General features: G+C 38.0%; 1 protein-coding gene across 1 annotated transcript in view; it reads right to left on the reverse strand.

The window, feature by feature from the left end:
* The window catches only part of DERA (deoxyribose-phosphate aldolase), a 103802-nt gene that overhangs the window by 50705 nt on the left and 25692 nt on the right, over positions 1-27405 (reverse strand). Inside the window, exons 2-5 of the mRNA XM_058558697.1 lie at positions 17873-17970; positions 16318-16465; positions 14807-14902; positions 12712-12846 (exon numbers count right to left, since the gene is read on the reverse strand). Coding sequence (XP_058414680.1) covers positions 12712-12846; positions 14807-14902; positions 16318-16465; positions 17873-17970 — 477 coding nt within the window. The remainder of the gene's footprint in view (positions 1-12711; positions 12847-14806; positions 14903-16317; positions 16466-17872; positions 17971-27405) is intronic.

Consider the following 27405-nt stretch of genomic DNA (forward strand, 5'->3'; position numbering starts at 1 on the left):
ACAAAACAAAGCAAGCAATGTCCTAATACTTAAGAAAGCATAATGAGAATTTACAGATCTTACATATAAGAAAAATAGACCACTTCACCCCAATGTGAGCCACGAAAGCCACAAAGAGGCATTATTAGTGTCTAGGTAGTTTTGAGCACCTTGGCATTACAATGATAGACACCTTGGAAACTAGACAGATGATACATGCAAATCAAAGCAATTTGGGGGCTGAAATGTAGCCCAGTCAATCTCAAATCATAATGTCCTCTAACATACTCAACTGTCACTTTTCTTTCAATATAAACAAGCAAAACAATGGAAAAACTAATGGGTAGATTTTCCCCGACATCAGCAGGCAAGGAGAGTAGCAGGATGTGGATTTATATAATTGCTAGTGGACTACACACGTGGAGGAAATTACAAGTAAAGTAGTAAGATCAAGAGATCCTCTTTCGGGCCGGCCCGGTGGGTTAACGGTTAAGTGCGCACACGCTCCGCTGCTGGTGGCCTGGGGTTCGGATCCTGGGCGCGCACCGACGCACCGCTTCTCCAGCCATGCTGAGGCCGTGTCCCACATACAGCAACTAGAAGGATGTGCAGCTATGACACACAACTATCTACTGGGGCTTTAGGGGAAAATAAAAAACGAGGAGGATTGGCAACAGATGTTAGCTCAGAGCCGGTCTTCCTCAGCAAAAAGAGGAGGATTAGCACGGATGTTAGCTCAAGGCTGATCTCCCTCACAAAAAAAAAAAAAAAAGAGAGATCCTCTTTCAAATAATTCTTCATGAAGAGTAATTACTCAAAAGAATGAAAAATCCCCTAAGTTTTCAAAGCATGTTCCTTCAAAAATGCTCAAAGTGTTTCCTACGCATCATTTAAACATCCCTTGTGAGGTAGCTGGTCGTTACCTTCACAATTCAGATATGAAAAGTGAAATGTGGAGAGATTAATGACTTTCCTAAAATTTTATCCCTAGTCAGTGGTAGAATAGAGATCAGAATTCATGCCTTCAGTTGTTGAATAAAATTTTATTTCTTTAAACTTTTCTGCCTTCATCCCAGCACACACACACACACACATGCCTCCAGGTACACACATGCTATAGTTAAAATGCATTCTCAAGGAAATAAAGTGTGAACTGAGAGTAATAGAGTAATTAAAACCTAGAACCTACAGGGACGTCAACTCCCATCTAGTTCAAATTACTAACTTTACAGATGAGCATTATGATCCTAGAACCTGATTTTCATTCTTCTAGGGGAAAAAAAAAATTAAGTAAAATGAAAAGTTCCATGGTAATTTGGAAACATAAAATACTTAATTTTGTGTGATTTAATATACTAAAAGTAATCTATCAATTGCCGTACTAGCCTTCTGGATGGGACGAGACCAGGGCACTGTGTTGTCATGAAGTTCGCACCTCCGAATCAGGACTTTTCAGCACTGGCTTGACCATTTATCAGCTGTGTTACTTGGGAAAGTTACTGACCTTCTCCAAGCCTCACTTTTTCCTCAAGATTAGATCAAAGATCTTTACTTTTACAGCTCAAACACATCTCAAATTCTGGGAATAAATGTAAAAGTAATTATTCAAATGATTATGAAGATAACTAAGTATTTTTCCTTCAGACCCACCTTTATAATAAGCAGATTTAAAAAGGAAGATAAACTTTCATTTACTCTAGAACTTTAAGCTGTTATAACCAAGACCAAATAGGCTCTTGTTATTCAGAAAGACAATTTTGAACTCTACTTTGTGGGAGCTCTCAGCCAGAGGTAGAGGAGCTGGGGTGCACTCAGTCACACATTGCTGTGAAGGTGGAGGGAACCTTGGGTGAGGCATGACACCAGGGCCTAGGGAAACTCTTAGCTCACATGCTGCCAGATCAGCGTCAGAAATCCAGGGACACCCTTACCAGGGAAGGCTGGGAATTCTGGAGGACTTGGTGAGCGCAACCAGCCTGAGTATGCACTATTGGGTTTGGGAGACAGTCTGCATGGTCAAGAGATTCTTATATATAAGGAAATTAATCAAATAGGTAAATATACTGAGGATAATGGGAGCAAGACTTCTCACTGACAAGAAAGTGGGACATAAATACAGAAAGTGAGAGGGCAAGAATAAACCATGTGATGTTGACTTGTAATGGAAGTTATTAGTATGGTCCTAATATAGATAGATAAACAGATATACATGTATGTGTGTTTATATGTTTGTGTTGCGTATATGTGAACATTTATGTATGTCCTAGATCTGTCCACTGAGAAGGCCTAGAAACAATAACATCCCTATAGGAATGAGTATACCTGGTACCCAGATCTCAGTTTCTAAATAACAGTCTTCAATAAAAGGAAGCAAAACTTTTTGGAAAAATAGCTGACTCCAGGGCTGGGGCAGAGAAAGTCAAAGATAAGCCTGAAGTATCTTTTATAAGAATGCAAGGACGTTCTCAAAGAATAATGGGAACATGTCAAAAGGACAGAGAAAATAACAAGTGCTGGAAAGGATGTGGAGAACAGGGAACACTAATACACTGCTGGTGGGAATGTAAACCGGTACAGCCACTATAGAAAACAGTATGGAGATTCCTCAAAAAATTAAGAATAAAACTACTATATGATCCAGCTATTCCACTTCTGGGTATTTATCCAAAGAACATGAAAACACGAAGTCAGAAAGACATTTGCACTCCTGTGTTCACTACAGCATTATTCATGATAGCCAAGACTTAGAAACAACCTAAGTGCCCATCAATGGATGCATGGATAAAGAACATGTGGTATATACACACAATGGAATACTACTCAGCCATAAAAAAGATGAAATCTTGCCATTTGTGACAACACGGACAGACAGTGAGGGTATTATGCTAAGTGAAATAAGCCAGACGGAGAAAGTCAAATACCGTAGGATTTCACTTATAAGTGGAAGCTAAAGACAACAACAACCACCAAACATATAAATACAGAGATGAGACTGGTGGTTACCAGAGGGAAAGGCAGGTGGGGAAAGGCAAAAGGGGTGACTGGGCACATGTGTATGGTGATGGATGGTAATTAGTCTTTGGGTGGTGAACATGATGTAGTCCACACAGAAATCAAAATATAATGATGTACACCTGAAATTTATATAATGTTATAAGCCAATGTTACCTCAATAAAAAAAATAAATAGCAAAAAAAAGAAAAAGAAAAAAAAGACAGAGGAAGCAGTCTGAAGCAGCTCCCACTTGGCAAATCCAGGGCAATTTGAGCATCAAAATAAATAATGAATAGTAATGGGTTACAACCAATTGAGTAAAATAAGAATTCATGAGTTCTTACAACAGAAAGGAAGAAAAGGAGGAAGGAGAAGGTAATGCCAGCTAACAAGTATAAAAGAAATGATGGAATCAGAAAATCACCATTTGGCAAGTATCAGAGCAATAACTGACGAATTGTCAATGAACGTTAAAACTACTGAATAAAAGTTAGATGAGGAACAGGATACTAACAGAGACTCAAAATATCTCCATTCATAATCTATATTAACTATTTATTAAAATACAAAATATTTATTAATTTTACAACGGAGAAACTTGGCAGAAACCATCTTAGCCAAGTAAAAAAGTAACACCATCAAAAATGGGACAAATCAACATCTTGTGACTCCTGAAATAACGCACTGAGAAGAACAGAGCAAAACTTCCATATTTCTGCCTAAAATACATAACTTGAATTGAATCATGAGAAAATATCAAACAAAGCCAAATTGAGGTACATTTTACAAAATAATAGGTCTATTCTGCAAACACAAGGAAAGATTGAGGACTGTTCCAGATGGAAGAAGACTAAAGAGACATGTAACAATTGGTCCTAGATCTAATAAAGAACATTATTGAGACAAGCTACAAAATTTCAACAAAGTCTGTGGATTTAATGGTAGTATGACATGAATGTTAATTTCCTAATTTTGATGGTGTACTGTGGCTTGGTACACGAGTGTCCTTGTTTTTAGAAAATACACACTGAAGTATTTATGAGCAATGGATCCACAGGTCTGCAACTTAATCTCAATAATTCAGAAAAAAATTATACATATATAATTACATATATATATGTACATACACACACACATATAGAGAGACAAGAGAGACAATGAGACTGATAACGCAAAAAAGTAAATGGGGTAGAATTTTATAATTGAGGAATCTGAGTGAAGAGTAAACAGTTTTGTGTATCATTTTTGAAACTTTTCTGTAAGTTTAAAATTATTCAAAAATAAAAGTTAAAAAGATAGGTTTGATATGCTGTTGTAATTTATTTAGCATCTAGGTATTTTTCTTATGGGAGGGCTTTCAAAATTATCAACCATTCTGTGGTTTTTAAACAAAAAAGAAATGTGATTATATATGGTACATATTATTTGGTAACCTGCTTTTTTCCCCTCAAATATCACAGACATCTTTCCATATTAATAAATATAGGTCTGTAGCACTTTTTTTTTAGCTTGTTAGAAACATCTTTTTTTTTCTTTTGAAGTAACATCGGTTTATAACATTATATAAATTTCAAGTGTACATCATTATATTTTGACTTCTGTATAGACTGCATTGTGTTCACCACCAAAAATCTAGTTGCCATCTGTCACCATACACAGGTGTAGCACAATTTTTAATGGTTGCACAATCTTCCATTGCATGGTCATAAATAATTTATTCAATCATTTTTCTACTATTGGATACTTAAGGTTTCAGATTTTCTGCTATTACAAACAATACTTCAGTAAACGTCCTCATGGTTAAATCTTCGCATATATCGTAACCTTATTCCCTAGAGCCTTTTAATTTTTCTGCCTACATACTCACATGTAACACATGTTCATTGTTAAAAATTCAAACATTACAGAAACTGAAAATTCCCCATTTAATAAAAAGAAAGAAAGAATAGGGGGCCGGCCCGGTGGCGCAAGCGGTTAAGTGCGCGCGCTCCGCTGCGGCGGCCCGGGGTTCGCTGGTTCAGATCCCGGGCGCGCACCGACGCACTGCTTGGCAAGCCATGCTGTGGCGGCGTCCCATATAAAGTGGAGGAAGATGGGCACAGATGTTAGCCCAGGGCCGTCTTCCTCAGCAAAAAAAGAGGAGGATTGGCGGATGTTAGCACAGGGCTGATCTCCTCACAAAAAAAAAAAAAAAAAAGAAAGAAAGAAAGAATAATTCTCGCACATACGAGAAAAATAATAATTTGGAAGGCTATTATAAAAGATGATTGACAAATGAAAAGGGAATTAAAACACCATGACTGCAAATTAGTCAGAATAATGCAAAATTTAACAAAACACATACACCAGAGAAGTGGCTGGCACAGTGATGTCACATTAAAAACCTGATAACAAATGTTTTGACTTATAATGAGGTTTTCAGGAGTAGCGAAAGTGGGTGTACCAGAAACGCAGGATATATTACATTGTAGATGCTTAATCAATATAGTGGCACAACCAGCAGAGGAGTTGTCTCCTGTCTGTCTCCCCTCATCCCTCCTACTACTGCCACAGTGATGAGGAGAAATGGAGGTCATAACCTGACTTTCTGCTCATCATTCCCAACTGAAAAAGAAGTGAGGCTGTGCTGGTGGAGGGTTCACTGACAGGAATCAGAGAACTGAGCCACACTGGGAAAGGTCTGTGTGCACGAGAATGTAGATCCAAGCAGCAGAGGAGGTCATACAGCATCTGCTTCCAACAGCATCCAAAATAGGTTGACAACTAGCTGTAGCACCTGCCTCCCCATGTCAGCAGGAACTTGCATCTATAGTATTCTATTTCCCTCTATTTAAAATGATCTTATTTCTCTCCAGCTTCCAACTAAAAAGAAAATATATTCTTAATCTTGAAAGTATATTCTTAATCACAATCCATTAAGTTTTCTGGAAAAGCACTGCTATAGACATAGAAAACTATGTTAGTAAAGCTTTCATGCATAGAAATTATGATTTAAGTCAGAATCCAAGTGTTTAAAGACTATGTTTCCTATCTAAAAGTCATAAAGTAGATTTCCTTTTATATTTCACACCATTCAAAGGCGCTTAAAAAATCATTGTTAATGAACATATCTAAGCAATTATTTTTTGAGTACCGGAAAGATGTTCAACACTGCACAAGAATGGCCTGAAATAACTCTTAAGATAATTATATGTACAGTAAAACACTTAATATCAAATCGTACAGCAACCTTTTAAACTAAAAAAGTCACAAAATGTTCAGGAACAGTTTTCATCCACCAAGGCAACTAATTAATCTTGTAAGACTAAAACAGAGATGAGCTAAAACACCAGGTAGTAAAATAACTTACAAAAGATAAAACACACACATTTTTGTCAATAGTATTTGAAGTTTTGAAGAATCATAGCATAAAAACAAAAACCATAAAAGCATACAGCTGCCATAAGTATCTCCAGAATTTTTCTGTTATAAACAACCCCCAAAACAGAGAAAGCACAGATTATGGATTATGTGATTCCTCCCCGAAAAAGTGTCTATAGATTTAGAGACTGCTTTTCTCATAAGATATTATGATTAACAGCTCTACAAAACAAAGAAAAATATCAATTTCTTTTAAGAGATGTTCTTTCTACCATCCTTCTTGTATAAAAATAAGAAAAATGAACTGTTGCCCAGATTCAAGATTTTTAGGATCCACTTGCATAAGAGATGATGACAGACATTGTGGCTTTGGTCCGAATATTTCATTCTCTCACCCTAAAACTCTTGCTAGCCATGAAGCATGTACTCTGGAAACAAAGTTTAGGGGAGCAACTCAGGGCTGAAAAACTGAAGGAGGTGAAAGGTACATAAGGCTCTGACACAGGAGACAAACAATATTTCCAATTGCTAGAACGAACATATTATGCTGGAAAAATGTCACAGAAGAAGCCACCTTTGGAGTCATGTCTGCTGGTGCTCCAGTGTGGAACAGGTTTCCAAAAACTAGTAAAGCCAGCACTAGGTCCTGAGCTCAAGGAACTAGAAGGTTCTTGAATGAGGCAGAATCTGATAGCATTTCGATGTCACTGGTAATATATTAGGTAAATATATGCAGCAGAGAGAGGTCATAAAAAAGTAGAAAATAAACACCCCTGTATATTTACAGAGCACGGAATGCATTTAACTTTCAAAACCTGCTCAGTAAGATTTACGAGATGATGAACCCATTCTAGTGAATGCTTTTTTCAAAGAACTGTTTAAGGAATGCAACTTAGATGTCAACTTCAATATCATCATTAAAAAGTACTGTATTACATGTACTTATCATGGGAATAATACTCACAAACAATGAAAACACCAAATATAAAATCACAGCCATTACAGTACTAAAGGACTATAGAAATCCTTAAGTCTTATCCTCTCACTGGTACTTTATTTAAATGGAGGCAGAAAAAAGAGAAGTGTTAGCCCAACGTCTAGGTGTAAATTAGCAAAATTACCAAGACTAAAAACTCAAGTCTTTAGATTTCCACTTCATTTACCCAAGACGTGCTATATGGTTACTTCTCTTGACAACATACCCTCATCACCAGGAGGAGGAGGGAAGAGAAGAAACTGCAGTTGGCAGGTAGGGATTCATCTGGACCAAACAACAGGATGATCAATTTACATGCATTATCTAATTTAATCCCTATTATAACGCCGTGAAGTCGATGCCATTATTCCTATCTTACAGAGAAGGAACAGAAGGCACAGAAGTTAAGTAATTTGTCCAAGAGCAAGTTAGATTGCTGTGAAAATCGCTAATGACACTAATGGTAGCGCCAGGATTCCAACCAAGGTCTGTCTAACACAAAGACTCTGCTCTCAACTATTCCTGGCGCTATTCTCCCTTCTTACTCCTCAGTGTATTCATTCTGAGTAAGTTTTGGGTCTGACCTACTCCAATGATGATTGGCCTACCTGGCTGGCTGTGTGGCTGGGTGCCCCCACCTTTCTCACAGGCCAGCACAGCCCCCCAAGCTGCTATCTTCATCCCAAGCACAACCTTCCCAGAGAGAGGAGCACTGTCCTTCTCCCAGAGCACAGAGGTAGATGCACTTTCTGGCTAAACTCGCCAGAGTCACACTTTATTCCTTAAGCCTCCTATTACAGCTAACAGTAGATCCAGGCTAAATAAATAGAAATGCATGGACAATACGATTTGTACTAATCAATCAATACGTAAATTCAACAATGCTTCAATTGTCCTGCACCTAAACTACGTGGAACCAAGGACTAGAAGTATGTTTAAAAAAAAAAAGATGCTCCAAGTTAGTGCTTCTCTACAGGACTGTGGGATGGCGGGGGGACAGGGGTGCAATCAAAATCACCTGGAGCAATTATTCCAGTATAGGAGACTACCGTTCTCTCACATCCATCCCCAATTCTGAGATTACACATACTCAAGGGGATGTGCTAGATTCTGTGAGGAGAGGAGCTGGGGCAGTAATTTGAAAATGTTTGTCAGGTAATTCTGAGAAACAGCAATACATTCCACACGCTATCCAGTTAAAATTACTGTTCCAAGCGATAGGTTAGATGGCGTATCTTTCTATGCCAGATGGAAGGAGTGAGGGAAGTACTGGGAGGGAAGGACAGGGTGCCATAAATGACCTAAACAGCATCTGACAGTAAAAAGCTTAACAGCAAAGGACCAGGTAAAACACCAATAACAAAAATGTTTAAATAAAAAGATAACACAAAGTCAAATAGCACAGCAGTCTGAACTGTTAGCTATGGGGCAAGTCATTTCAGAGATTTCAGTAGCTCCTGAGAGCATCACTGTATTCCAGGGTAATACAATCACTGATACAACAGTTCTGAATGATCTGGAAAACATTAAATTGAATTTAATAGAAACTGATAATAAAGTCAGAGAAATGTAAATAGTTTTTAATGGAGTTCTTTTTAAAATGGCTAGATTCTCTGATTTGGTCAGGATTCACTGATTTTGAATGTCTACTTATGTGACAATGATTGACAGAAATCAACATGGTTTAGTGGGGAAAGGGAACATGAGCTCTGGAGTCAGGCAGACGCAGATGCCCGCGTTCAGAAGGTCTGGTACTCTTCAGCACAGGAACATAGCTAAAATCGGCGAGGAGATGAGGTTTCCAAGGGAAAGTGCGCAGAGCTTAAGGAGAAGTGTGAGAGTTTGCTGGGAGGGAACCTGAGGACCACCAACACTTCAGGGATGACAGAGGAGGCAGAGGAGCGTGCAAACAAGACGCAGGGGTCAGCAGAAACACGAAGGAAAACCTGACGAATGTAGGGTCACCAAAGCCATGACAAGAGAGTGTTTCCAGAAGGAGGAAGTGGTCCACCGTGTCAAATGCTGCTGAACAGTAAAGCTAAATAAACAACTGAAGAGTATCGTCTGGTCAAGTGAAATGAGCGATCATTAGTATCTTGGTTAGAACAGATTCAAGCGAAATAAGTACATATGACTCTTAAGAATTTTAACCATGAAGAAGAAAACAGGAAGGGAGGCTTAGCTGGGGATGAGGGGGAATGCTGGTATGTGGGCTTTTTTTAATGGATAAGAAAAGCCTAAGTATGTTTAGATGCTGATGGGAATGAGCTAGTAGAGAGAGATGCTGAAGATACAGGAGGAAAAAAATGGCCAACAAATGGAACAACGCCTCTGAAAACGTGGGAGGAGATGAGAGCCACAGCACAGCGGAGGCATTGGACTTAGGAGAAGGAGAAAGGGAAGAAGCTAAGGAAAGCAGAGCTGATGCAAGGACCTGAAGGGCGTTCCTGTCTAACAGCTTCTGTTCTCTCTGAGAAGTAGCAAGTAGGTAGTCTGCTGAGAGTGAAAGAGCCTCAAGTGGCAGAAGAGTTAGAAGTTTGAGGAGAGCAGAGATTTTAAATCATCACCAAGGAGAATCCAAGAAGATGAATACAAGCCCTCTCCAGTCTCCTCTTTGAGCTCACACCCTAAACTGTGACCTCTGTGACCAAGAGACATGGTTAGGATGCGCTCTGAATGGCCAGGTTTAAAAAATGGGATTCTTTGTGCTTTAACCAGTGTTACACACCTCAGTGCACAGAGGAGAGGAACCTGGATTTGCACATGTAACAGCCTGACAGACATTTCCATCAGCAAATTCCAAGAAATCAATTTTAGACTCATATTTTAGTAAACAGCTAATATTAACACATGACACTGAAAAATACAATATGTAATCAAATTGAGAGCTAAAATCAAGACAAAATACTGCAGTGGAAAAAGTCCTAAGTCATCCCAGCTTTCTATTTAGAATTAAATTTCTAGTATTAAATTTTCCTTTTCAATTTGTTTTGGGTCAAGAGGTTATTAACACCATAAAAAAGAGTTAATAGAAAAGTATGGTCTAGGACAAAGATGTGTTATTATATTTTGCATGAATGCCTGTTATTGGGAAATTATCAGTTCTTAAAAACAACCATTAGGGATTGCCAATTACATCAAAACTCATCTCCTATTATATTTTATTTTCCAATTAGTAGTATTCTAGAGACAAGAGCACAAGTTATAATATAAACTATATGTCTACAACTTAATAAAAGACATAAAGGGCATACAGTTTTTTATCCAACTAAATCACATAGAGTTTATTTCTAGATTTGTTTTAAATATTATGCTTACTCATTTTTTTCTCTTACCCAGCCTTAAATCTTAACTGAAATCTGTGACTAGAAGCAGACAAGCAGAATTAATATATAGGGACAAGAAATATCTATTTAAAATAAGCCTTTTAAGAATGATTGCAATTGGCCAAAACACACGTGGACCATAAGGAACAAAAATTAAAAGCACAAAAAAAATTCGTGAACTGTCAACAATTTAAGCTTGGCAAGGATTAAAAATGTTGATTAGTACTGATGAGAGTGTACGGCAAATGAGAACAGCCTTATATTTTTTCTAGATCATTCAGACCTCTTGTGACTGTATTATCCTAGAATAAGATGATGTTCTCAGGAAGCTACTGAAATCTCTGAGATGACTTAGCCCACAGCTTACGGTCCAGACTGCTGTGTTTTTTTATTTTGTATATTTTTTTATTTAAGTATTTTTGTTATTGTTGTTTTGCCTGGTCCTTTGCTGTTTAGCTTTTTACTGTCAGATCCTGTTTAGCTCGTTATGGTACACTGTCCTTTCCTGCCAGTATTTCTTCCCTCATTCCTTTCCATCTAGGCATAGAAACGGATGCTATCTAACTTATTAATAATATATGGGAATGTAGCTAATGTTCCAAGCTAAAACACTACATTTTCCAGCTTCACTTGCAGCCAAGTAAGGCCATATAACTCAGTTCGGGCCAATGAGGTATAAGCAAAAGTGTTGCGTGAGATTTTGTGACACAACAAGCCCTTCTTTCCTGTTGTCTAGAATATCAGTGTAAAGGCTGGAGCTTCAGAACCCATCTTAGACAATGGGATGCCCTTGAGTATGACAGTAGAGCCATATGCTTTGGAAGTAGAAGACAAAAGTAGCCTCCAAGAACTTCGTGGGGATGCCGCAACACCGCTGAACATAGCTACTTCCAGACTTTATACAAGAGAATTAATCCTTAAGTAATTAAACCACTGACTGAATCTTTGCAACTCTAAAACCAAAAGCAATTCTTAATGGATAAACAATGGAATCAGGATTTAAAGACAATGAGATTGATTGACTGATGGATAAAAAGAGTCACAGAAAGACATCGTAAGATACTGGCAAATCCAATAAATAGGTTAAGGAAAAATACATTAAATATAATCTTATTTTTTACTTAAACTTTAAAAAAGGCTTGGAGTTGCATATATGCATATATGATGTGAGAAAAGTCTGGAAAGTTGTGCATTGCAGTGTTATCAGGGGTTATTTCTAGGGGGTGAGATTATGTGAAACATTCACGTCCTTTATTACTAATTGGAGTCTTTGTTTTTAACAGTGAGCAGATATAACCTCCATAATTAGAATAAAATATTTCTTTTATTTGATATTCACACATCTAAAGAGATAATTTATTATTCTGGCTTTATCTTATAGTTTTGTTAAAAATTTTAAACTACTTGTTATAATGATTTTTTTGAAATAGAGAATTGTACTTATTTTAGCTATCAATGATCTCTAACACACAAAATATATTTAAGACAGAGGCAAAATGTATTTCTTTAATATCCAGTTACAAAAACAACACCTCGTTATCAGAATGGGCAATGCCTTACTGTAATCAGAGTGATAGTAAATCACGAATCTCAAAGGCAAATATGAAATAATAGTCACAAGAGCTAAGTGCAAGAATAGTAGGAATAAATACAGACTTAGCAGACTTATTAATAATCCCACATCCTCAAAATCCACAAAGACTAACATTAAAAAGGGAAGTTTCCCACATCATATTAAAACAAACTTTGCATAAAAGACTTGCACGCATTGATTTACGTATTGAGTAACAAAACAGTACCGAATAGAATAAAATTTAATAATCTACTGCATGGAAACAACTATTCACCAAGCACTCAAATGGATCTAAAAAGTTCATGCAGGTAGGCAACTTCCTAGATTTAAGAGGGGCACTAGGATGAGCAATCCTCACCATGTCTTCTCCCAGATCCACGCTCTGATCTAGTGACTTATAGTCGAGAACAGTGACTTCCAAAACATCCCTCCTCTCACCAGACCCTCATTTGATTCACCAGGGAAGAACTGTGTCTCCCTCATAGGTAAGGACATGCACCTACCTTCCCACTGGCCTGTCAGCACCAAGGACCTGTTAATCACTACATCAATTTCTGTAGCTCCATCTTCCACAGCCAATCTGATCTCTTCTAATCGTGTTTTTAAATGAGTCTGTCCAGCTGGAAAGCCAGTAGCCACTAGTAGAGAGAGAGAAAAAAAAAGAAGGAAGACAAATTTCAATTGGTCAATATCTTAACAAAGAATTTCAGACCAAAAAATCAGCATTTAGACCAAAGCATTAATAAAACTTAACAATTTCATGCATATCTTGCAAAGTTAAGTACGAAGAAACAGAACGTTATCTCGCATATTATTGGTGTTAGGATAAATGTTAGTATTATACCCTCTGGAAGACATGAAATTAAGTTGCTGCAGAGATGTTCATGAGGATGCTTTAAGTAAATAGCAATTAAAAAAATATATTATCATCAGACTGGGGGTCATAAAATAGTAGCTGTGGCCGTGTCTTGATGGACACTAATTAATTGTGGATCCTACTCTTAATCAAGTTGGCCGTCACCATATTCTTGATTTACCATCCACATTTTTAGTTGTTGTAACCAAATTGTAATATAGGTTCCTCCCACCGCATATCTTAAAACAACCAGCCAAGCAGATGGGAAGAAAGGGAAGAGAATGCAGGAGGAAAAGCACCTAATTAGTCCACAAAATTGGGGCAGGGCAGAGTTGCAAAGAGCAGGGCCAAATATAAATAAAAGCAAAATGAAAATACAACTACATTTTTTAAAAAGTATTAACATTTTTTACATGCACATCAGTGATTCCATTCCCATGTCTAAAGATAACTTTAGTGTTTCCTTGATGTTATTAAATTCCTTGGGTCTGCTCCCTTAGAGGAAAGCACATCTCCCTGCTGTATAAGGGAAAAGCCGAATAACTGAGGCTAATTAAAAATTAAGGTGGATAAAGGTGTAGCTGTCAAATACTCTGGGAATGTTCACAAATAGGATGGACATAAATACTGTATACTATGTTTCTTTTGATGTAGCCCTAATAAAATAAATTAATGATCTTTATAGACTCCTTTTTTAAAGCACCAAGATATTCCTCCAACATCTTTTAAAAGTAGAATCTAATTTGAATCTAATTTTATATCTATTTATCCATCCATACACACACACATAGACACATAGCTACATAGAAGCTTTTAAGACTTTCTTTCCCTCATGCCAAGCCCTACTGAGTCTATCTTAAGTCAATAACTCTTGAACATACCCTTTCTTCTTTATCTTCCAGGCTCTAGGGTGGCTCTCATCATCTCCCACATGGCCTGTGGTAAGTCTCCCTAACTCCATTTCTCCCCTCTCTAATTTGTCTGCTATTATCCCCTAACGAAGCTGATCATAGCATGCCTCTGCTTAAAACCTTTCAGTATCTTCCCCATCGCCAGAATAAAGCCCAAACCAAGCCAGGCATGGTTTCCCTACGTGATCTGGCCCCGATCTACCTTTCCAGTTTCAATTCCCATAACTCCCCCCTTGTCCTACCTTAGGATCCAACAATCACAAACAACTTTCAGTTCCCTGAACATGCTTCCGTGCCTTCACACATGCTAGTTCCTCTGTCTAAAATGCCATTCCCTATCTTATCAACACTGTCAACTCTTCCATCAACACTGTCAACTCCTCCTTACTCTTTAAGACCCAATGCACTTATCATCTTCTCTATGAATCATTCCCTTACTCTCTGAGTGTCACCAACCCGTCACCAACCCTTCCCTGCTCAGAGTTACAACTGTACCGTTTGTATATCTTTGTTATTCCATCTTACATATATATATATATATAAAATACTACATATTCTGCGTTATGATTTTTTTTTAACTTGACTACACCTCCAAAACAACTAAGCTTCCTTAAGGACAGGGATATAGTTCTGTATTCTTGGGAATTAATATAATGCCTGCTACTTAGAAAACAATTACTAAACACTAAAAGAATGAATATATACAACCAATTAAATGTATAAAACTAATTAAAATCAGAGTATGAAAATATATATAACACCGTAAGGTGTCTGAGTTGAAGACTTGGAAACATGTTGAAAAATAACAATAAATGCCACAAGAAATTTCACCTGATGCCACTGGAATATCACAGCCTGCAGCCTTCAGCGCTTTTACTGCATCACACACCCGGGCAGGATAAACACAAACGGCAGCTGTAGTAATGCCTATGAAGGAAGAAATCATAACAGCCTACTTTATGTGAAGTTCAATTCGCACAATATGCTTTTAATTATTATTTATACTGCAACATTGGCAGATATCAAACTGAGAGAAAAAATAATTCCCCTACGATGCTGCAACAAATTAAAAGGTTTTTACTTTCCATATTCCCTTCCAGTTCTTGACAACACGGATCATTTTCTCATCATTACAGTCAGAATATAACAGCTGTGACACATTGTTCTTTGTAGCTAACATAATACCACTTTTTAAAAATTCTTAAATAGTAAACTTGGTGGTCTTGACTCAGTGAAAATATTTTATTTCATGTAGATAACAAAATCCAGATTTGTACAGCATTCAAACTGACAGTGGATGAAGAAAAATATAAGTGAACCTTACAGGGTAGTATAGCTAAATGACATTTAACTAACCCTATTCCCTCTTTTGCAAGAAATAATAAAATCTGAATCTTGAGCCATCATGTTGAGGAATAAACTCTTAAATTTAAAAAATTAAAATTAAAAAATCAAATAGCCACTATAAAAAACAAAGCAATAGCATAAGACTCATACTGCAAAATTGTTACTTTTTTTCAGCCCCTCTCACCCAAAGTTGTTACTTTTAAGTACTATAAATAGGTGGTGTTTTTATTATCAACTCAAAAGAAACACAAATATTTTTCAAAAGCTGTAGAATTCTTAGGTCTACAAATTATCTACAAATTATTTGGGATAAAATACCTGCATAGGGTCAATGCAACATCTCTAGCTGCGCTCATTAGAGACAGGCACTCAGGAATCATGAAGCTTCTCTTCAAGGAAAGATCTCGTTCCTAAAACCAGCCCAGCGAGTATTGACTCATAAAGGTCTCCTCCACTTCTAAAATGTTAAGGTCCTAAACTTACAGCAACTTTAGAAAGTCCTTTCTCTCATGTATACTAAGAGAGTGAATATAACTTTTTTCAAAAGATCTAACCTAATACACAAGTAAGCAATATTTCCCATTTGCATTTTATTCTCAAAAGTATTTCATTTACTCATAGAAAATACTTTATGCATGAGATGTGATTATTAAGTAATGAGACTGGTTTTTTCACATGTGGCTAGGGAATCAGAATCAGTATTTTAGAGTCACTAGAGAGAAAATTCCTCAAACTGAAGAACTGGAAAGAAATCAAGAAACTCTCGACCAGCAACTTTAATCCATGATGGAAAGAAATGACCTAAAAATGAGAGTCAGATTCTCTCTCTGCTGTTTTTCAGAGAAGAATCTCAATTATATGTGTATGTATGCAATTCTATCATGGATTTTACTGCTATTATCTTAGCAGCTGAATCTTGTCTTAAGTCCTCTTAGATTTAGTAATTAGTATTATAAGAAGGTAAATACCAGATAGATTATACACAACAAGGTTACCTTTATCATGCATATTTAAAGCTTTTAAGAGATCTTCCCGGATTGGATACTTGGCTTTATAACAGAGCCTTTGAACGTTGGAAGATGTGTCATCGCCTGAAAGTGTAGTAAGGTCTATAAAGGTAACTGCTTTCAGGAGCCAACCAGCCTGGTTTGAGGAAAAGTAAAAACAAAGTTAAAAAAAAAAAGGTAATCTCCAACCCAGTTAGTTAGCAGAAAATCATTAAACAAACATGTGCTAAAATCTAACATCTATACTGTTCTAAGGCATATTATTCTGATATATGATAAAAACATTGCTCAAGAGTGACCAACAAGATGAATATTACAAAGAATAAAGGGGCGAATAGCCTTAAAAATTTTTCTTCTCTCATAGAGATCTCAAATTAAAACTTTTTTCTTTTTTGGGGGGGCTGAGGAAGATCAGCCCTGAGCTAATACCCGTGGCCACTCTCCCTCTTTTGCTGAGGAAGATTCGCCCTGAGCTAACATCTGTGCCCATCTTCCTCTATTTTGTATATGGGATGCCACCACAGCATGGCTTGATGAGTGGCGTGTAGGTCCGTGCCCAGGATCCAAACCTGCAAACCCTGGGCTGCCAGAGTGAAACACACAAACTTAACCACTACACCACTGGGCCGGCCCCTCAAATTAAAACTTTTATTAGATCAAGTCTCCCCACATCTGACTTCTCCATCTCAACCACAAGGAGCCCTGATGACTACTCTGATATGAGAGAACTCAGAAGAAGGGGGGTTCTATCTTACCTTTTATCCCCAGCCCTGGGATCTGAGATGAAACATTGTAAAAAAGAGTCTCTAACTTCTTTGTTTGTTTCCATTTAATCCAATTCCATTTTTAAAACAATATTCATATTTCAGAACTCATTCTGGTGAATTTTCTTTTATCTTTTCAATCAGAATATTTCCAAGGATGAGTAAAATGTGAAATGTCACCCTGAAGGATTCAATCAAAATATTTTGCCTCACTTGTGAAATGAACTCTGAATTCCTTCTAGCCCTGCGATGCATAGCATGTCTTTGGTTGGTATACAGTGGAGAATATGCTGACCACAAGTACACTACAGAACATCATTTTTTGAATTTTGAAAAATGATTTATGAAAATTAATAGTAAGGTAAACATGACGATCAAAGAAGGTCAACTCTTATACCTAAGGGCCTCACCACTGGACATACCAGGTTTACATGTCACGGTTTTAAAATTAAAAAAGAAGACAATCAAAGAATGTATGTCTAAGAAACTGAATAAATGTGTTGAGAAAATATGCCATTTAATTCACTCATGAATAAAGATGCCTCAAATTCATTTGCAGCTTTGCCACTCAAGAGTGATAAGATTTTTAACTTGTTTGGATAAATGTGTTATCTTTCTCCCACCCATCACCACCACATATGAATTATTAAAATAAGTCATGGACAGCTGCAATCTTTTAAGTTTAGATGCATCTTGAGCGAAATTCAATACTGTGGCCTTGAGGGAAGAGACCAGGCATTGGAAAATACAGGAGCAGAATGCTCAAGAAGAACCCTTACTTGCCACTCCTTTTTCACGGTTCTGCGAGCCTGGACTTGTTCTGCTCGCCTCAGAACTGCTGGGTGATTCACTTGTATTTTGGAGATCCAGCTAAGGTCTAAAGGGGAAAGAAGAACACTTGTTAAAACTTAAAAGTTTTATTAAATATATTCACCTATTTTTTACATGGTCCTTGAAAGGATATATTCATCATTTGGCATCAAAGCTCTTTCAAAGCTTATGTTTTCTTTTTCACACAACTACCAACAAATAACCTTGTTGATGGAAGTCTAGTCATGAAAAGGCACACTTCAAGTAAAATCAAGTGCCTTTGGAACTAAAAGAGCCTGTATTGATTCATTACACAGACATATCTAACAACAGGGGGAAATGTTGTGTTACCCATACCACGTGCCTCACTTCTGACAGCAAAGACTTATCTGTCAGTGCCCAGTCCAGGAGAGCAAATGATTCACCAATACTTAAGTGAATTAATGTTGGGACTTAAAGGAATCCTTGATCACTACCGCCTTACTGACAAGATTAATATCTACTAGATGCTATATAGATGCTGATATGATATAGCCCATTTTTTACCCAAAGGAGAATTTTTCAAAATGTATTAGAAGTTACAACAATGATATAACAGAAGTTAGAAAAAGGGACAGAAAAAACAAGCCATTTAAAATTCCAGGAGACATCTCTGTTGTTTCTATTTTGAAATGCTCTCTCTTACACCTTGATCCCATCCTCCATTCTCTTATGGTTGACTGTAATTTCTACTTTAAGACCCAGCCTAAATGTTAGCTTTTATGAAAACACTGCCAACTCCCCAGACAGAGCTAACATCTGGATATACCTCTACTATAGAACTTGTATTTAGTTCATCAAGTCGTGGTAAAATTGTCTCTTGTACTTACTAGATTGTGAGTAATCATGATATTAATCATCTTTATCTAACACCAAACACTGTGCCTGGAGCACACATATTTCAATTTCATCCACTGACACTCTATAACATAGATGGTCTCACAGAAAATTGAATACGCACCCATTTACTTTCCATAACCAACCTCATTTCTATATCCCTCTAGCAACCCCATGTTTTTGAAGAATTATCTTAAAAGAGCCTTCAAAGACTACTATGGAAAAGGTTATGCACTAGGAAATACATCACAATTATACAATGCTTTATAATCTGATGGTGAAAACTGATGATTGCCTACTGTACTATGTAACAACACAAATAATAATAATAATAAAGTATTTGCATCCACCACAAAGATAAGACCACCAAGAAAACCAGTTTCTACAAAAGACGTTCTCTCTCTCTCTCTCATTTCCATTTGATTCTTCTTATCAATATTAATGGTGCAGAAATTCCAAGTTAGCATTTGAGTGATTAATAATGATATTCTTATTTAAATATCACTGAAGAAGGAGCAGAGTTTGGGTGATTTTTTTTCCTAATTAAATTATTTTGTTAGCCGAAATCATTTAACAAAACAGATTTTTAACATTTCAATCCATCTGTTCCTCAAAGGCCTTGTGTGTTTTCCTGCCTATCTGCTGACCCAACTTCACAGAGATAATGGGAGTCTAAGGTCAGGCGAATGAAATCTGCCTCTTCTTTCCCACCCAAAGACTGATTTGGTTCTTGGTAGAGCCCAAGGGAACAAGACCAGACAGACATGCCAGGCTTATCTCAATTTATTTCAGGTCTATAAGAACCTCTCTCTACCCAAAGGAGGGAAGGTTTTTTTTTTTTTTAACTACTAATAATGGTGATTAAGTTCATGGTGAAGATTGTTTCAGGCAGATAGTAAAAATGAGTGAAGCAAGGAGTTGTGTGAAATACAACACTCACCACCAGGCAACTGTTGACAGTGGCCAAAAAAGGGAAGCCTAGGACAGTGGGGCAAGGCTTTGAGGGGCTGTCCTTTATCTGTCATATGACACTTCCTAGAATCTCCTCACCTCCTCTTCTCTACTCCCCACCCACTACCGCCACCATTGGAAGCACTATTGCTGGAGAGACGTCTCAGGCAATCCCGGTCTTCATGATCTGTCTCCCTTCTCCATCTCATGCCCTACCTTCTCCCTCTCTGCCCCCTAACCCTGTGGCACAGCCTTTCTAAACTACTGGGAGCTCATCGACACATTACAACATGTTCTGTCTCTTGACCTGTGCATGCTGTTTGTTCCTTCTGCCCAGAATGAACTCCTTATCTTGCCTGTAGAGTGAACTCCTACTCAATCTTTAAGACTCGGGTCTAATGTCACCTTCTCTGTGAATCTTCTCTGAACCAGAGTTGAGCTATTCCTTTGCTTCTTTGTACTTTCGTGCTACTTTATAGTCTCCCGTTGGTGCAGTCCCCTTCATTCCGAATGGCAATGATTTGCCTACTTGTTTATATTCCCAACAGATTTTTAAAACTCCAAGCAAAGTGCCTGATACATGACTGGCATTCGATAAATAAACTGAATGGTTCCCAAAGACCAGAAATGATCTAATTCTGGGCAATGTCTTTCCCAAGTGCTTCTTTTTGGAAAAAAAAATTTAGTGTTTATTTTTCCCAGCTTTATTGAGGTATAACTGTCAAAAACTGTATGCATTTAGGGTGTACAACTTGGTATTTTGATACACATGTACGCTGTGAAATAATCACCACAATCATGCTAATTAATATGTCTCTCACTTACCACATGTACCATTTTCTTCTTTCTTTTTTGGGAGGGGGAGGGTGCTAAGAATATTTAAGATCTACTCAGCAAATTTCATGTATACAATACAGTATTGTTAATATAGTCACATTGCTATTCAATAGATCTCCAGAACTTATTCACCTTGTATAACAAAACTTTGTACCTCAATTTCTTCTGATAAAAGGACTTTTGGATCTCCAAAAGAGAAGCTGGGACTGAAACATGAACGGAATACCTTGACGACATTCACCTTAAAAACTAATTTTCAGTACAATTCCCCATCGAAGGTTAGAACCTGCAAGGCCTGCTCTCACACTTCTCAGACACCACTTGCCAGAGGTCCCTGCAAACCATCTAGTGAAGAATGTAATAGGATTACTTCTCTCATAATATCAGCCTCCACTGCTAAAAATATCATTAGCGGTCATAAAATTATCCAGCCCCATATTTAATCCAGCTACAGAATTTGGCTCTGTGACCTCCCATGGTAATGAATTATATAAGTGACTATCTCATTTTATTAGCACTTAATTTGCTACTCTTTAATTTCATCAAATAACCCTTGTTCTCATATTACGGGGTCTGGGGAAAAGAAAGGACTGACTGGCCTTTGTTACGCCCTTCATCATTTTCAATATTTCATTCGAGTACCCTTTAGTGTCTCCTTTCCAGGAGAAGCGATTCTAATGCACACAATCTCATCAGGGCCATAGAATCTTCTCTTATGGGGCCAGGAGGGGTTTCAAGTACACGTGCCTTTGGGGAGAAAAGACATGAAACCATAATTGGAAGGCGATAATACTCTTTTCTTAAAACTCTCTCGTGAAAAAAATCCCACTGTTTCTCTTAGTATGTCATTTTGGTGGCTTTCGGGCCCTTCTGTCAGTTATAAATTTGTTCTCAAATACTCTTTTCACAATTTTTTATTATTATTATTTTTCCTGTTTAAGTCTCAGTGGAGACAGAGATCATTTTCCCTGCAAATCTACTTTGTAGCCTTTCTATCACTTCCATTTGTGTTTCTATGGCTATTCTTGTATTTCTTCACAATATTCGTAAAACACGTAACACTAAATGATAACTCTACAAAAGGAGGTTTATTTTGTATTTTGATTTTACCTTTGTTCCTAATGGAGAAAAATAAATTGTGACACTTTATTAGAGACTTTTTTCCTCAAAACTTGGGAAAAGTTAGAACGATTAAATTTTCTATGTTTTCTTTTTTCACTCTTTCTGGGTTTTTACATTTAATTGAACCACTCAAATTCACTCCCTCGTGCTGCCTCCAGCCGTTTCCTGATACGCACTTGTATAGCACAGTTTTAACACCAGATTCCATTAATAAGTAACTCTTCTTACTGTATTCACCTAATTATTGGCTATTATTGTGTTGTTTCTATGTTATTCTCAATTCTAATGTGCAAATTCCCAGGAATCAGTCACACCCTCCCATATGTGCAAGCTCCCAGCACAGAAACAGTTACTCAATAAGCCCCTGATATCACAGTAAATTTATTTTTTACCTCAGACACTGAAAACTAGTGAAATATCAACTTAATCATGTCTAGTCTTTCAGCCTTAGCCTTGGAAAGGGTTAGTTTGGATAGAAAAAAGGCTCAGAAGATAGTCAACTTACATACATGAGCAGACACCCTCATCCAGTTCCTAAGCCAAAAAGATACAAGAGAGAGACTATCCTGGGACCCTCATCCTTACCGGCAGGTGGGGTCTAGAATTAGTCTTCTTCCCAAGGCCTAGCATCCAATAAACCCTGGACGAGCTGTCTGGGGCATCCATGCCCCTACTAGACGTTAGTCTAATCTCCTAACATTCTTCTGTGTAAGTCCAGCCCTTTGAATCCAGACGGATGGTCTAAAAACCAAGATACCGGCAACCTGACAACATATATAGCCACAGCCCAGAGAGCCTTGCTACTATGACATCTCCCCACAGCCACTCAGCTCCTAATCTCTCACTCCCATCCCACATATATTCACCAACCAGATCCTTCTTCGGGATATCAATCCAAGTCTGGGTGAGTAATGAGTTTACTACACCCTCTGAAATATGTCAACTTAGATTGCTGGAACCAAGTTGAAGGTCAACTTGATCTGCCAATTTGTTCTCTCTGCACCAATCTTGTCTATTCTCTGCTTACACTCGTCTTCCATCTGGCTGCCATTTCTGGTGTGTCCTGCATCCACAGCTACGTGGGTTATCACATTCTTTCAGAATATATCATCACAGTGGAAGATGGTCTGGGTTCATATTACAATGTATGTGCATTTTTGCACCTTGCTTCACATAGCAATGTCACATCATGATTTTAAGGTTTCCTCACTTTCTTTCATCCTTCATCTCTCCTTGAGATATTAGCCATTACCCAACAATTGCTGCTCTTTAGTAATCAATTGCCTATTTCTCCCAATTATCCGTCTCGTTTTATCAGCTATTGTCAGTAGGTTAATCTAGGCCCTGAAAAGAGAACCTAGTCACTTATTCTGGCGACTAAAATACTGTTTGGTACAGTCCTCAGGTTGGCTATTTCAGTTCCACTTGTCCCAGGATGCCCATAATCAGGCAGTTATCAGCGTCAATCCAGCACCAGTTGGTGATGCATTTATGTAGCAAGGTAGCCACACTCCTTAGTGGAATGAAGCGCCCATGTGCAAGTCCTCATAGTTCTATCAGACAGCACTAGACTAGACTTTATCCCACAGGTGATCAGGAGCAACTGAAGATTTCCAAAGTGGACTGTAACAGAATTAAAGAAGTATATTTAAAAAACAATCAGCATACAGAATATGTCTCATAGAAATGCTTACATGAGTATGTAAATGCAAATACAAAAAGGTATTTATGGTAGTATTGTTGCAAATGATACCAAGATCCATAATTGGTTCAATGCAATACAGCAAATCCATAATATAGAATATGATCCAGCCATTATAAAGAATGAGGTAGATCCATCTGCACTGCCATGGAAAACTGATTATGACACATTACTCAGTGAAAATAAGTAACCTACAGTTGATTTCTTAAAATAAAAATACTTATAAAAACAAAAATACAAAACATATATCTGTTGGCTTGTGTGTAAAAAAAATAATAGAATATATACCAAAGTGATAGAGGTGTTCCTCTTCAGAGGAGATTTCTACTTTCTCATGTTATCAGAGATTTCTACTTTCTCATGTTATATATTTCCATAATACTTAAAATTTTTACAAAGAGCATGCATTACCTTATTGAGCAGTAAAACCAAATTATACTTAACTCTTTTGAATCAAGAGGCAGTGCCAGGCAGCAGTGTGCAGGACAGGAGGAAAGAGAGGGAGACCAGACTAGGTAAACCAGTAAGATGACTGTTGCTGTATCTAGGCACCAGCATTGTACAACGCCTCCCTGGCGCATTTCACCACACTAAACCTTTCATGACCAATCCTCTGCCACCGAGCTCTTCCACAAAGCCAGCCTGACAAAGCTGCATGACACCAGGCAGAAATGATAATGACAGAATGCCACGTTACTGTTCCCATAGAAAAGATCACAGCACCACGGGCCACCAGGCAGAATCTGATTATTGTATCCCTCCCAGATGTTACCAACATCACACCTGGATGAGATGGGATCACACTTTAGAGAGCCTGCTCTGGCCCACCCATAGATGTGCCCTTCCCCATAGGTAAGGAATCTGTGGGGACAAGGTTACAGACTTTCCCCAAGACCACATTTCCCTTCTAGTCCATGCTCAAGGTGCACAGGACTCCAGAATTCCTAGACCAAATGGTGCCGCTTAGAGTCTACAAAGGTTTCCGCCCCAAACTAAGAGCTGAAACTTAAGATATGAGACAGATAAAGGACAGAAAACCTCCTGGAAAGTTTGATAAACGCTATTCTGACTATGAATTACATTTATTCGTTCACTCAACTAATATGAAAGGGGTACCCACAATGGTGCCAGCACTGCTGCAGGCTCTGCAGATTCAGCAGTAAATAAAAAAACAAAATCCTTACTCTCAGAGCTTTTTCTAATGAGACAGATAAACATATAAATATCGAATATATTATATGATATATACGGGCTACAATGAAAAGTTATATCGGATAAGAGAATGGAGAAGGCAGGGATGGGCATCGTCAGGGAAAGTCTCTGACAAGAAAACATTAGAGTACAGCCCCAAATGAAATAAGGAGGTGAGCAGTGAGGCCACGTCTAGGGAAACAGTGTTCTAGACAGACAGAAGAGCAAATGCAAAGGCCCTAAGGCAAGAGTGAAAGCGTCATATCCGAAGCAAAGCAGGGACACAGGCGTAACTGGAGGAGAGTCAGCAAGAGAGGCAGGGAGCGGTAAAGTCGGAGAGGTAGACAAGGGCCAGATCACATAGTAAAATGTTTTCCAAACTCAGAGTCATGACCCATGGACATGTCATGAAATTAACTTTCTCAGGTGCAACCAGCATTTATAAAAAGAAGAAAGAATAAAATAAAAAATATCACGCTACAACAGGTAAGGGTCTTGGATGGAAATTTTCTTTCAATTACTGGTATGCTGGCATGTACTGTGCAGCAATATTAAATACACTGCCTGTTGTGAGGCATGGCCAGTAAGGGTGGAAAGCCCCTTAAGTGGGACTTTTTCAGCATGGAAACGAGTAAGGTGGGAAAGTGATCTGATTTACATTTTGAAAGAATCCCTCCGGCTGCTGTAGGGAAGCCAATTAGGAGGCTCAAGCAAGAGCAGGTGGTAGCTTGAACCAGAACATTAGCAGCGGCATGGAGAGAGTGGTCAAAATCTCATCAGTCCAACGACTGAAGCATTTCTATTCTGTCTTTAAAATTTGCCTTCAAACAAGTAAGAGCTACTCATTCTCTGGTGCTATTCTTACCATCTGGAGAGTAAATAGTCCAAGAAATGTTGATAATCCAGAAGCGGCTCCAAGGTTCACAAAGTACAAAATTCAAGAGTTTCTTCTGCTCACTAACCATAAATATTCTCAGATAAGTCTCTTCATGGAAGAATTCACAGATTAGAATACACTGTCAGAGCTGATCTCGCTGAGTCCTCTCCCGACCACTCCAGGCTCTAAGTGACTACTGGAGTAAAATTCGACTACTCTTCCCAATACAGTCCATCTGCTGAGCTTTTGGTCCTCACTAGGGTGACCACATCATGCTGGTTTGCCCAGGACATGCCTAGTTTACGCCCATCCCATCTGGTTTAGCATTTGCCTTATATATTTCATTTTCTAACAAACAAAATAAACCAGGATGGGTTTGGTCGACTCCAGCTTCTACCATGGTCTCCAGCAGTAACAGCGTGCGAGGCAAGTGCAAGAGATCTCACTTGAACGTGTGGTTCACTCTGTAAGGAGACCAAAACTTGACTCTTTCCCCCCCCCTCCCCAACATAATACAAACACTCTTAGCATGCAGGGCATTCACTGACGGTACTCGGAATATCTGTGGCTAGCGACAGCCAACCCTTTCTAGTCTTGGGTGGTAGTAGAAGCATGCAGTGCTGCAGTGCCTCTGCAGCCATTTGAACATACTAGCTGGTGTGTCCTGACCTGAGCCCAAGCCTGCAAGAGAAAAAGACGCACCATGCCCCCCACAGTGAGCCAGGCGTGAGAAGTGTGAGAATCTGTAGGTTAGGTGAACATGGCATATGTAAGGGGAATCTCTAGATTTCCTGAGGACAGTAAACTGAAAGCAATATTTTTGTCATCTTTATATTCTATAAATCTAAAACTATTTGGAGTTAGGCTTTTTTCTTTTGAAAAAAAAAATCTATCAGCAACAATGAGCTCAAAAAGAGTACGTTTAATGAAAAATTAAATTCTGAATTTCCATTTCTTAGAAAAGCTGGTGATCTGTAATTTGCACAAAATGCTTTTCAACTTTTATCATGTACCAACATATCTCTACAGAGATATCACTGACTCCAAGACTGAGCAGAAATACATTTGGATCTGATTGTGATAGACACATAATTTATAATGTCATCCAAATAAGCTTCCATATTCTAACAATCAAAGTAGAAGCCACAGCTGTCAAATTTTAAATATTTTATATACACACAGAATAAGTGAACTACCTGATCTTTGTGAGACAGCTGATGCTTAATTAAAAATAAATACTTCTTCCTGGCAGTGTGCACTATCTCTCTGCTGGTCATCACCAGTTGAATATTAGAAACATTCGACTTTGAAGAGTAAGAACCATTCTGTCAATCAGTCTAAGCTGATATACACTGGTCTTGAACTATTTTATAAATAAGACCTTTAAATGCTGAATTTATTTCTTTTCAAAATCAGCTGAAAAATTTTTTAAGAAAAACCTGTTAAGTAAATAAAACACCAAGAGCCCCCAACTTTTGAAATATATAACGAACTATAACTATTGATGACAATTGTTTGTAAATATTGCAAGCAGGAAGACACTGAAATTTATCCCTCTACAGAAGAGATGATTCAAACAAATTAAATGAGATTTCAACTAGTATACAAGGCTTATTTAATTTTAAAATTCTAAAATTACACTTTGGACTATCTTATCTGTTTGGATTATTATCTACTGCTATATAACAAACCATCACAAAATGTCACGGCTAACAACAGCAACTCTTTCATTATTTCTCCTGATTCTGTGGGTTGACTGGGGCTCAGCTAAGTAGTTCTGCTGCTGCTCTCACTTGAGATCTCCTGTGTGGCTGCAGTAAGATGGTGACTCAGGCTGGACATGTAAGATGGCTTCACTCACATGTCCAGTGCCTTAAAGGGAGCGGCTAGAAGGCTGGGCCTTGCTGGGACACTAGGTTTCCTTCTTCTCTCCACATAGGCCCAGA

Source organism: Diceros bicornis, chromosome 17, assembly GCF_020826845.1.
Source record: "Diceros bicornis minor isolate mBicDic1 chromosome 17, mDicBic1.mat.cur, whole genome shotgun sequence".
Lineage (NCBI taxonomy): Eukaryota > Metazoa > Chordata > Mammalia > Perissodactyla > Rhinocerotidae > Diceros > Diceros bicornis.